We start from the raw sequence: 13001 nt of genomic DNA, 5'->3' as shown, positions 1-13001 counted from the left end.
GAAAATGGCATCTTTGTCTGTTATTGCGCAACATTTGATGATTTTTTAAATAAGACAGTGCTCAATATGCATGAAAGGAACAATAGTTTTGGAGATCTGTCTTCAAAAAGAGGGCATTGCAACACAACCAAATAAGCAATTGAACTGAATGTGCTCATGAAACAAATGTGCATAAATACCCTGGAGCTAAACGGGAGAGGAATGTGGGGATGGGCCAATAATATGGAGAAAAAAGTTTAATTAGTGAATATTAATAATGTATTGAGGTATAAATAAATTGCACACATTTACAAATTTGAATATTGTACACAGGTAGGCGGAGTTCTCTCCCATGGAAGGTGTAGTAACTAGCTGGCTACCCTTCGCAAAGTTGATACGAGAGAATCATCTCCAGACTCTTTACCAAATTTCTTTCCTGATCGGATCATGTATGTAAAAGTTAAAATTACAAGGTTAGATTCCATGCTTTTAGTCGACTGAACATTGGTTTCTAGAATGTCGTCTTCATAAGCTTCGGACTAGGGTACAAATGAATATCTTCGTATGCCAATTCCTGTTCTACCTGAATATAGCCTTTTGTCTTCAAAACCTGTATATCAAGAAGCAAAGATTGCAATTTTTTATGGAACAAACTATAAACTGCAGAATATCAAGAATTATGCATACACAAAATTGTGATAAAAAATTATTCAATGGAACGCCTTGCTGTGATGTAAAAATGGTATGAAGCCTGCTTAAATCTTAATGTGTGCTTTAAGTATCCTAGCTTAATTGTGTAATACGTATCCTAGCTTTCTCATGAACCAGTTTTGTATGTATATCAATCATGGAAAAAAGTTGGTATTTATGTTTCCCCTGTTTCTTGTAGGTAATTTACTTGCATCATGTATTACATATACACCATACAAAACATGAGAATGAAGAGAATGTTTTAATTACTCCAAATAGCAAAGAGAGAGAGAGAGAGAGAGAGAGATGACCAATGTTTCGAAAAACATTCTTGCAGCTTCCCTCCTAGTTTTGCATGCAAGCAATCGTTCTAATCCCAAATTACGATGATCTTGACCAGTTTTGTTGGAGATGTCTTCCATTCCTTCAAACATTGTTTTCAAGTATCGTCCCACTTTCCTGTACCAAAACATCATTCGTTTCAGCACCACAAAGTATTTACATATCATCACTAAACAGAATTGCGGTTCAAAAAACAGAATATGATCTGAATACAAAAAAATGAAGTTCTCCATGCTGCTCAGAACGAAACTACACCTACAGAAGAAAAAAACCCAAATTTCTAAAAGAGTGTTAGAAACTAGACCTGGAGCGCACAGACCATCCACTGTTCTCGAGAATGGATGGGTCACGTTCATCACCTGAGTCCTCATACACCTCAGCATATGCCATTTCATCATCATCTGCAAGGAAGTCTGCAGTCCAGATACAAAAAATGGATTGAAATCAACACTACCATGGGAAAGTATTTAATCCCTAATAGTTTATATCTGGTTAGATTCTATGACTTGCATTCTGAAAACATTAAAGATGTGTCGAACACATCATTCTGTTTTAACAGCAATTTCCTGAATTTGGAACAGAAGCATTTCAATTGTGTACCAGCAAAGTAAATTTGAGTTTCAGTACATAAAAAACCAATATTTTAGAAGTTATCAACAAACAGTACAAAAGCACATGCATGGATTATGTATGTACTAGTAAGTACTGTTAAATGTGACGACGATAAAGAAAATGTTAAGGGACAGACCAAGAAACAGATATTAACATCTGCACCAGAAGTTTTGCTCCTAAAAGGTTAGAAACCTCCGAGAAAATCAAATTTAACATGTTCACCAGAAATTTTGCTTTCAAAGATTGAAACCTTAGCTTATACTGTTGAAGGACAGAATGACAACTACAACACGGTAAAATAGGCAAGACTACTCTGGAATTCTTCATATCTGAGCCCCTATGAGATTCTTAATGGATAGGGAAAACTGGTTCAAATTTCAACATACAGTGGATTTATAGATCAATGGCATTAAAGTAGAGCACAGTTAAGCAATGTCACAGTGGATACCTGTATGTCCATCCTTCGCCATCATAGCAGAAACCTACAACAGGCACATAAAGAAACTAAGATGTGACAGTTTTAATACAAACAATAAAAGGATATCCCACAATCGATGCCACAATCGCCAGCAAAAATAATAAAAATGAGAAAACACTTACTTCACCGTTATTCTCATCAGAGGCCTCTAAAGCAGCCTGGATTGCATCGTTTTCATTCCTTGGTTGCAGCTGTGTCTCAGAAACATCAATATGTTCTCGATCTGTCACAATTGACAGATCAGTAACATCTTTCTCTAAATCTGAACGCATGACCTGAGAGTTCAGTTCATTTTTATGGATATTGAACTCTCCTTGATCAGCATCTTGTGCACATTGCTGTGTACTAATATGTTCCAAGTTTTCATCTGCACTTATTGTAGTATCCCCTTGCAACATATTATCCTTACCTCCACTATCATCCATAATACCTGCATTATTCTCCATTTCTATCACAGTAGATTGTTCCTTCTCTGGATTATTTTCTTCATTGATAACGTCATTTTCAACAGCTTGTTCGCTTGATTTTGATACTTCTAAGACCTCTGGGTATTTTATTCCTAAAGATTGCTCATTTGCTTCTGATCCTTCTAGGACCTCTATCTGTGTTATTTCTACAGCTCGTTCACTTGCATCTGGTCCTTCTAAGACATCCATATGTGTCATTTCTACAACTTGTTCACTTGTTTCTGGTCCTTCTAAGCCCTCTGTATATGTTACCCCTACAGCTTGTTTACATGCTTCTGGTTCTAATACCTCCAGATGTGTTACTTCTGCTGCGTCTTCACTTGTTTCTGGTCGTCGTAATACCTCCAGATGTTTTGCTTCTGACATATTTATATTTTCTAAATTTTGCGCATGAGAATCATCATGCATTCCGGAAGAAAGCTCTACTGTGCATTTTTCTGATGCTTCTTGTCCATTATCTTGTATGTTAGAATCCATATGCTTCATTATTTCTCCTTCAACTAAGTCCTCATTCAAGTTACCTGTAATTTCAATGTCTCCTCCCACCTGCTCAGAGAAGTCTCCTAATGCAGAATCTTCAGGTCTATCTGATACTATATTTTGTAAAATTACAGGACCATCTTTGCTTGGGTCATTTTTATTACCAAATGAGGATTCCGCTTTACTGTTTGTATCTATCAAATTCATTGCTGGAGTACCTTCTTTCAAGTCCTTATCGGAGGATATATTTCTTAATTCAGGGGCATCCAGAACATCATGGAACAGATCATGCAAGTCACTAGGAAAGCCTGTAATTCAATAGAAGAATATAAGCAAACTGAGCGTAGAAAGAAAATAACAGTAGTATATGTTACACTAAGTCCTGATGTTTAAGCAATGAATGTTGACTCTGTATGGAGACCGCAATTTGATCAATGAAAACTACAAAGCAGCACATAATTTTGGTCACATGTGCTCAAATTGTAAGAATGATCGCCACAAAAGCAAATTATTTGGGAAGTGGAGTAGGAATCCCAAAATGCCAGTTATCGAAATACAGGTTTCACAAATTTGAAGATATCTTATAATGATCATTTGTTTCTTTACGTTTAAAGCAAACAATTATTAACATTATTCACACATTAAGTGGATGTTCAGCATACCAGCCCCTATCAGTATCTTCCACCAGTATATCAGAGATTGTCTGGGTGCTCACTGCTGATATTGTGTCCAAATCATTATGAAGGTAGGATTGGCTCTTTTGTTGGATGTTCAATAGAAGTTATCTTTTTATTCCACTTACTTTCACTCCACAATGATCCATTATACCCCTCTCCTATCACACAATGAGTGCTCTTCTACGAGTAATATTAACATCATGCAGAACCCTCAAATGTAAAAGTAAAAATCATAGACAAGCTCTTCAAAAGCAGGGAAATCAAACAAGAATAATGCCAGCCACACACTAATAAGCACACTGCAAGATTCCTATTAAGATGTCTCCACTGGGAACTTTAAATCACTAGGATAATTGGTAGAGATATATTACATGCCTAAATACCCTTCAAACTTTCCGTCTCGGGAGAGGCTAGTAGTTGAAAAGTTTTATCAAAAATTGCATGTACGAATATTGATTTTATAAAAGATTGGCCACATCCATGAATTCCATAATATACCTAGCAATAGTGGCACATCAAAATGTTGTTGACCCTCAACTTCTTTATTAAACGACCAAACCTCCCGCCGTGTGCATGGAGCTTTACACCGTTCTCGACGAATGTCTTCCGTGTATGCTAGTTGTTGTCGAATAATACTGTACCAAAAAGTTTCAATGGTCAATTTAAAACCATAAATTTTAGCAGGATAAGAATTTCTGAAAAGCACTCACTCTCCATGCAGAACTGCTGAAGAGTCAAAGTCACACTTCCTTTTCTTAGGAATGCTTCTTGGCGCAACTTTTCGTTTCTTGACAATCACATTTTCCTTCGGGGTTGGTGCAATTTTAAAAGCACTACTTTTCCGTCGCCCTTGGAAAGAACAAAAACAGATTCACACACGTATATACATTTATGCATGCTAGTACCAAAAATCTCCCAGAAATGTGCACATACCTAATATTGAGGCAAGCACATCATTGTCTCCAGGAAGAAAGTTGAAGTCCCCTGTTGACAAAGGAGAAGGTTTTTGGACTGTATGAGGATTCCATTCTTTAAGAATGGGTGTTTTATCAAATACAGGTTCTACTGATGCAGTATAGCTTTCAATGCCAGCCTTTGTCCTCGCTGACTCCAATGTTGGAATCCTTTCATCCAGTATGTTCTTCTCAAGCAACATTAATCCGGAAGTTTCTCTTGGAGAATCAATGACTGACCTTAGAGTCTCATATTGTGGAATTTCTCCAATGTGCATGGGCAGTGACATTGAAGTCTCTGGCAACACATCAGGTTGCTGGCCTGCAGCATCACCATCTTGTGCCTCAGGAGTGGCTTGTGTCTCTAAGTTTTCTGGCAACACATCAGGTTGCTGACCTGCAGCATCACCATCTTGTGCCTCAGGAGTGGCTTGTGTCTCTAAGTTTTCTGTCGTTGTCTGTTCAAATGGAGTCACTTCTGGCATTATAGATACTGCACCTGTATCATCTTGGATAGATGGTAACCGAAGTGTTGATGCTGGACTTGTCGTATCATCTTGTTCCTTGCTATGCTGTTCTGAGCCCACTGAATTTTGAAACTTATTCTGGAGAGCTAATTCAGTATTACCTGAGCTTACTGTTGTTCCACATACCTCCAAACATGGAGCGATTTCCTGCGTTGTGTTTGAGAAATCCAACTCAGTGTTCAAAGGAGCAGCATTCAATGCTGAGCAGCCAGTCAACTGGAATGAAGATATAGATTCAACCGATCCAATGATGGAACAGTCCTGATTAATTCCATCCTTTGTATTGAGAAGTGTACCTACTAAGGCATCACTTTGCACTCCAGGAGCACTACTGTGGCTGAAGGTAAATCCCTCATAAACAGAGGTAGTATCCTCTGTTGCTTCAGTGGATGAAACCGCAAGACTGGGCATTTGCATATGGTGTGATGGAATAGACAATTTTTCTCCATTCATAATAGATGAAGCAACACAATTTTCACTTTGTAGGTCTAACGCTGGAGTAGAGACAGGCTCCATGAATGGCGGCAAACATTGTGACTGAACAGAAGTTGTTTGCTGTTTTTGCTGTTCGGATGGGAGGTTAAAAAAACCCTGATTGGTTGATAAAAACCCTGCTTGACGTTCACCGCTATTGCTTGCAGCACTTTCCTGTAGGCCTAAGGGACTTTTTCTTTGAGTTTCAATACTGGATTCCTTGCACATGGAAAATGATGCCTCATCCAATAATGCTGGAGTAGAAGGCTCATCGGGTGGACAAAATTCTAGATTGAGGTCAGGTGTGTACGCCTCTACATATGGCGTATAAGCATGGATGTTTGGTCTGTCATTCTTGTAAGCAACCATGTTTGAGACTGTCTCTATCATAGCAGATGTATGAGCTGCTCCTATTGATGGAGATAGAATAGATGTAGTTCCGTCCTTCATTGGTTCAATCATTAAAGGAGAAGCGATGGATGTAATTTGATCTTCTAATGGTTCTGGAAAAGGAGTAAGCATCGATAGACCTTGATGATTGTCCTCTTCATTTTGATCAATTCTCAACATTGCAGCATCTTCATAATCTGTTGCAATCTTCTTATTCTGATATTGGGGTCCTGTTGTAGCATAAGGATCATCAATATCCATCTGTGTAGCTTCATCAATTCCATCATTTAGCGGAGGGAAAGTTCTGAAAGATACAAGAGCTATATTAGTAAGTTTGAGTAATGGATTCTAAAACATTTCATAGGAACTGTCTTAAAATACATACTCTTCCTTCAGGAGAGGTGTTGATGTGCTCGCAGTAGCAGTCTGAGATTTCTCAGCCAAGAACTCCTGAAATGAATGAATTAAAGCACTACATATATAAGCTAACAGATAAATATAATTCATTATGTTAACTGTTCAGATGTTCCAATACAACGCCCATCTCAAATGGCTTTACCTCATCAAAATCCATAGCCATAGCTGAGAAATTTCCATCTCCAAATCTCTCTGCATTGAGACATATTCATGACCTAATTATAAATAAATCTCATAGCTTAAAAACTTGATATGAACTGATGAAAAGATAAAGAGAGTAGCAAACCATCGAGACCAAATTGAGATGACCCCAGATAAGGATTATTTTCTATGCTATCCTGAAGGGTAATTTGCTCCCTTGACGTCACATGATGGTCTACATAGTTCCTGGTGGAGAAAATCAGATTATTGAGAAGGTTATCTCATACATTGTATGTAAAAACATATGTGCCAAATAAGTTTTCCATCTCAGTATAAGGGTGAATAGAGCAGAACAAATGAGCTCCCCTTGTTAAACAGATACCAGCTTGACTTTAAAAGTTCACTCCAAAGGGATAATGAAATGTTTTGGCAATTACATTCTATGGGAGCTAAGCTAACACTTGCTCTCATATATTGTTTGATAATGCTCCACTTATAAAGTCACCCAACTGTTATTTCTTGTTAGAAATTAGTTATGTGATTCAATCTAGCATTACAATAATTGGATGCATTTTACATTAGTGTGAAACTACTATTCTGGGTGTGAACATGATTCCATCCATTCTGGCAATTTGTAGCATGGACAGGGTTCGTCCACTCTGACAATTATGTCCTGTAAGCATGGTAATATGACCTATGACCGGGGTCCATCATTAACGTTTACTAGGATAAATTATGCTAATCACCTTGGGAAGATAAATACACTTAAAAATTTAATGTAAACTGGCGTGAGCTTGAGTGTTAATTTTTAATGTGCACATTACCATTAGCAAAGTTCACATAAATAATTATGATGCCTATAAAAAGCTTGACACCTTACATTGTAGAGGCAAGCTCAAGTGAAAAAAAAAAAGAACTTTTCTTTTTGGGAGTTGTAGCAGGTGGAAGAGATTTGGGCTCAATGGGAGGTTTCTAAAAAGAAAAATGCCTAATAAAAAGAGAGTTTCTGTTGATTGCTTGGTAATCAGAAATTAAAGGTTTCTGATCTGCTATTTTTTAACCAGAATTTGGGGTTTTAGTTCTTTTTTATTTCAGATCTATGGAATGAGGAGTTCTGACAAATGTTTTCAGAAATCAAGATTTCTGTTGGCTGGCCAAACTTTAGGGTTTCAAATAGCTGTTTTCAGACATAAAAACTAGGATTTTCTAATATTGTTTAGAACTCAGAGATTAGAGTTTCTGAAATATTCAAAGGATCTTCATTATTTTGAGATTTGTGTTTCCAATGCCAGGGCAGGTCAGCTGGGGCATTCATGCAGATGCATGTTTCCTAGGACTTGTGTTATGCTTGATGAGGGCCTTGAACGTCTGGTAATATTTTATTCTATTTGGATTAACAAAGAAATGTGTAGGTGAAGCCAAGCTTTGGGCAACATATGTTTTGTGCATAAACACCAAAATTCCCACTCTCTTTCCAAGCATGCTTTTAATGATTATGATTTGTATAAAAACGAATTATGGATAACGATGTTAATCACTACCCTCAAATAGTGTCCACCCTCAAAGATGTTTCATCTAATATCATGTCCAAATGTTTAACTTCAATAATACATTGCAATTGAGTTAGAAAGATGTCAAGTCTCACCCATTAGGACCACGAAGAAATGTACTTTCAGAATCTTGAAGAAGCTCCAATTCATCAAAATCAAATGTCTCTGGCAATGTTATTGAATGAAATGGTGCAGTCGTTGCTTCTGGTGGCAGATCAACAGCCGTAGAATGGAAAGCTTGTTTGATCTTAACAAGTGTCTCACTGCAGTCATTGAAAAGATAGTTTACTTGCCGAGAATACACTCGCACAACTCCCAGCAAAAGATGTCCTGAAAGTCGAAGGGCAATGGGGACATCCGGAAACAAAATGGAATCTTCCTCGTCAAGAACAAAGAAAGCATATTAGTGCTGTAAACATATTACCATTTTGTTCCAACTAGAATCCCAACATTCAAGAATAAACGAATATTCATCATCACAAAAGTTTTGTATCCTTAAATTCGTTTATAAACTAATGCACTCATTATATGCTTCTACGAGACCAACATGGAATTTTGTATTCAGGAAGAAAGCAAATAAAGCTTACTGGCATTATAAACATTCATATTCAGATAATCGATGTCCAAGCATATGTGAGTTTATAGAAACCTTGCATTTTGTATATGCTAGCTTGGGAATCCCCATGGAAAAATCAACATCATATAAGAAATCTTCAAAAAAATCCTTCTTCATAATGCTCGTGCCTTAAATTCTGAGATTAAGATTTACTGCAAGTTTCTGGGTACTAATGCCAGAGAACCTAAAACAACTAAAGATGAATGATCTCTGATTTTACCATATGACTTCAATAACAACCCCAATTTGGTTTATTGAACATCCAGCCATAGAAACTCAGATTCGAACTGAATTTATCGTGTTATGCTCCACATTTCTGTACCGTAGAAGCCCAATTTCTTCTAGAATTTAGACATATGCTGGGCATATATTCCTCCCTCTTTCTCTCGTGGTTATTTTTGTAGACATTTGTTCAAAAACACTTTAATCTCGTAGGTCATGTTTCTTTCTTCTTTCTAGACAGTTTTAAATTCCTCTTAACTGGCATATTTATTCTCCCTGTGAAAAAACTAGCCTTATACTCAGCCATTTCAGTCAACAAAATATTTCCAATGTGAGTAATTATTTGAATAATCAGTCACTTCAGCCAACAAGTTGTTCTAATATGAGAAAATTAGTATCAGAGGCTCATCCTCTCTCTCTCTCTCTCTCTCTCTCTCTCTGGTTGTTCGTTTGGTAGTGCACATCATTGCATCAAAAGTCATGAAAATGACATTTATTACGCACACATTATGATTAAGCTCATAAAACCTATGTATACATTTTAACTAACATTAAGAAAACCATAGAGGAATGACCAAAAAAGGAGAGTCATTTCACTTACCAACTGTTACTCCAATATCAGTCTCTGCAACTTGATTCTTCCTGAGTTTCCTTTCGAGATGGGCAGCAATCCATATAGTGCCCAAAGGACCTTTCTTAGCTAATATAAACTGTGAGTAGAACATTATATATATATATACTTGACTCGGTATATATTAATTCGTAATTTCTTAACAGAGAAGCTCAGGGCAATCTGTATTCTGTGAGAATTCTTCTCCTATGCTATTTCATCGAGATCAGATCATATACTATACCAATTCGCTCTATTCCATATACATGTATAGCTTAGACAAGCAGAATTTAGAGAAACTTTATCCAAAAATGGCCGAATTTCTGTGCTTCTATGCGCCAGTACAGAAACCCTAATGTCTGCATCTGTGTGTGCCTTCTTCCAATTTTCCCTGTCATCACTGTAGACGCTCGGAACAAGCTATGCTGAGCACGAGGGGGTGGGGCAAAACAGGGAATTTCGCAAACATAGGGAGGACCCACTGTGTATTCCGTGGAGGGAACCCTAAATCACGACCTAAAGATGCGAAATTGACAGAGAAAAGGGGGGGGGGGGGGGGGGAGGAAGAAGAAAAGAGCAGAGGAGGAGGGGCGAGAATTTGTGAGGAGAGAACAAAAAAGGGGGGGGGGGGGGGAAACGGCACAGCGAAGGTCTGGGGTCGAGGGAGGAGCGGGGGGCACAGACACAGACACAGAGACACAGAGAGAGAGAGAGAGAGAGAGAGAGAGAAAGGAAAGGAGGAAGAGAACAGAGAAGAGAGACAGAGACAGAGACAGAGACAGAGAGAGAGAGAGAACAGAGAAGAGAGAGAGAAGAGAAGAGTGGGTGAGAAACGGCGACAACGTGATGGAAGCTTAAAATCGATGTGTATGTTTCTTTTTCTTTGACTTGCCTCATCCATCTACATATATGTCTGTTTTCTATGTAATGTATGTATGTATGTATGTATGTATGTATGTATGTATGTGTATCTATGTATCTATGTATGTGTGTATGTACATATCTATGTATCTGTGTGTGTATGTATGTATGTATGTATATGTATGTATGTATGTATATATATGTATGTATGCATAGTATGAACCATACGTTCATTCGCATTCGCGAATGTTTCAATCATTCGCTCAAGGAAAACATCCTCAACGAATGATAAATACCATAGTTTTGGATTACCTATTTATTATGAGGTAAATAAGCCTAAAAAATGGGGAATAAAAAAACAAAAGAAAAACATTTTAAAAAATGGGGGGAAAAAAACACAAGAATGTTTGAATAACATCCGCATTCGTTTTCCAACGTAGGAAAACGAATGTTATGCTAGACAAACACGAATTTTACGTACTATGTATGTATGTATGTATGTGTATGTGTATATGAATGAATGAATGTATGTATGTATGTATGTATGTATGTATGTATATGTATGTGTATATGAATGTACGTACGTACGTATGTATGTATGTATGTTTTTTTTTTCTAATGAAGATATCATGTCATTAGTGTAACCATTTTACAATATCTTTAACTCTATGTGATTGGCATGTATGTATGTATGTTATGGTATGGTATTATAATTATTGTATGTATGTATGTTCGTCCTCCATCTTATTATGTACATATTGTGTGTGTGTGTGTGTGTGTGTGTGCGCGCACGCATGTTTGTAAGTGTTTCATCACAGTCTCGAAGCTCTCGCCTTGTGCTAAAGCTAATCCTTGCCTCCTCCCGTCCCAATTGTATGAGGCCATTGTTTACACCTATTTTGTGATCATCTGTGTGTGTGTGTACTTCATAAATAGACTTGAGACGTATTTATTGCAAAAAGAGGAAAAACAACCAGAAATAACTCGAAGACAAACGACCTTTGTATCTTAATCGAGATTTGATAGACTTTTGAGGAGACATGATGAAAAGGCCAAGTTTGCAGGAACACGAAAGGAAGTCCAACCAGTATGGGAGATACTGAGTAGTACCACTATATATCACATTTGGAAGGTTCGGTACTCTCTCATTTTCCATCAATTTAAAACACTACCGGTTGAATTGGTTTCAAATCTTTGGTTAGACATAGTTCATACTTTGAAGGGACAATGGGATGGTATTGTTGGAGATTTTGATGCTAAAATTGCTCAATGGCATGAGTTTATCATTATATGGAAAGCTACTCCATTCATGACATCCAATTATGGTAATCCTTATTGGCATTTTCAACCTCCGAAATGGTTGTTTCCCCCACCGATCACATAGAATTTAAAATCTTGTAAAAATGGTTACACTAATGAAAGGATATCTTCTTTAATAATAATAAAAAAGGCCAAGTTATGGCTAAGTTCTAGGTTAACCTATCGGCAAGAAAACATGCACAACAAATATTGCATGTACAATTGTTACTTGTACATCGAGCATTACTTGTTGTCACATGGTTGCATAAGATGGGAGTATCCTCTAGATGTGGTTGTTGTCATTTACAAGCTTAAACTCACTGTCTATGGGATTGTATCGAATCTCAACTGGCATGGCAACACCTCCTTAGAATATTTGCTTACTTTCCCCCATCGGTAGTCACATGGGGCATGGTGGTTTGGACTGTCACTTGTCCGCTCTACTTTTCATTATGACGCCGAATCTGTGGACCATGGTTTTTACACCAAATCTAAAATTGTTCGTGCACTTCCACTAGTGCCAATGTAGCTTTTAGGGATACTGAAGGAGATCCAACCATTATAGGATATATTAAGTAGTACAACTGCATATTACATTGCTCTCTCGCTTTCCATCAAGTTAAAGCCTCACCAACTGAAATGGTAAAAAGTGTTTGGTTGGACATAGTTCATACTTTGAAGGGTCAATGACATTGTATTGTTGGAGATTCTGACAATAAAGCTGCTCAACGCCATCAGTTTCTTACTTTGTGAACAACTACTCCACTTATTGTTGGGAATATGTCCCTCTAGTGGGAGGAAGAGCCGACTGTTTGGAAAGCCGACTGTCGAAGGGTCGAAAATAGTGATTCGATTGTTTGAGGATTCGACTGTTATTATTATTATGGTAATAACAATGATGATGTTAGGAAACAGGACACTCTGAATGGGGAGAGAGAGGAGCTGAGTTGATGAGGGACTCGGCCGAGGCCGAAACCAGAATCGTGTATATAGCCAACTCGGGAGACTATACTTGTAAATGGTCTCAATGTGCGCCCCATGAGGGCTAGGTATGTAAATGGCCAGAAAGTTGTGTAAGTATATATGCAACTAGGGCAAACTTTAAGATGTGGAATAGAAGAGAACATAATAATTGTGAGTGTGTGAGAGAAGTGGGCGTCGCGCCATAGCTGTGTGAGTAACAGCAGACGCGAAGAGCCCTGCGTGGCTGATACAC

At 37.6% G+C, this 13001-nt stretch overlaps 1 protein-coding gene across 1 annotated transcript; it reads right to left on the bottom strand.

Moving 5' to 3' along the window:
• Positions 1 to 223: 223 nt before the first annotated feature.
• On the bottom strand, positions 224 to 10203 carry SYN4 (sister chromatid cohesion 1 protein 4). Its single transcript, XM_087324510.1, has 14 exons — positions 9617 to 10203; positions 8273 to 8552; positions 6773 to 6873; positions 6629 to 6678; positions 6455 to 6519; positions 5067 to 6373; positions 4659 to 4991; positions 4436 to 4574; positions 4224 to 4360; positions 2224 to 3356; positions 2072 to 2105; positions 1316 to 1424; positions 981 to 1128; positions 224 to 589 (listed from the first exon to the last, which is right to left on the bottom strand). The coding sequence occupies exons 1-14, from the start codon at positions 9738 to 9740 to the stop codon at positions 491 to 493; spliced, it is 4059 nt and encodes a 1352-aa protein (XP_087180636.1). The 5' UTR covers positions 9741 to 10203; the 3' UTR covers positions 224 to 490.
• Positions 10204 to 13001: the final 2798 nt, after the last annotated feature.

Source organism: Azolla caroliniana, unplaced genomic scaffold (assembly GCF_043228905.1).
Source record: "Azolla caroliniana isolate FFs.n. ecotype wild unplaced genomic scaffold, voAzoCaro1.0.p SCAF_9, whole genome shotgun sequence".
Taxonomy (NCBI): Eukaryota; Viridiplantae; Streptophyta; class Polypodiopsida; order Salviniales; family Salviniaceae; genus Azolla; species Azolla caroliniana.
Note: the sequence above shows the minus strand (reverse complement) of the source record. Positions and strands in the feature narration are given on the sequence as shown.

Bases quoted from the DNA above. Each gene is read 5' to 3' on its own strand.
- SYN4 (XM_087324510.1), bottom strand. From the start codon at position 9,740: ATGTTCTACTCACAGTTTATATTAGCTAAGAAAGGTCCTTTGGGCACT. The intron at 6,374-6,454 runs GTATGTATTTTA...TGTATCTTTCAG, and splicing joins ACACCTCTCCTGAAGGAAGA to AACTTTCCCTCCGCTAAATG. The intron at 1,425-2,071 runs GTATCCACTGTG...TCTGGACTGCAG, and splicing joins GGCGAAGGATGGACATACAG to ACTTCCTTGCAGATGATGAT.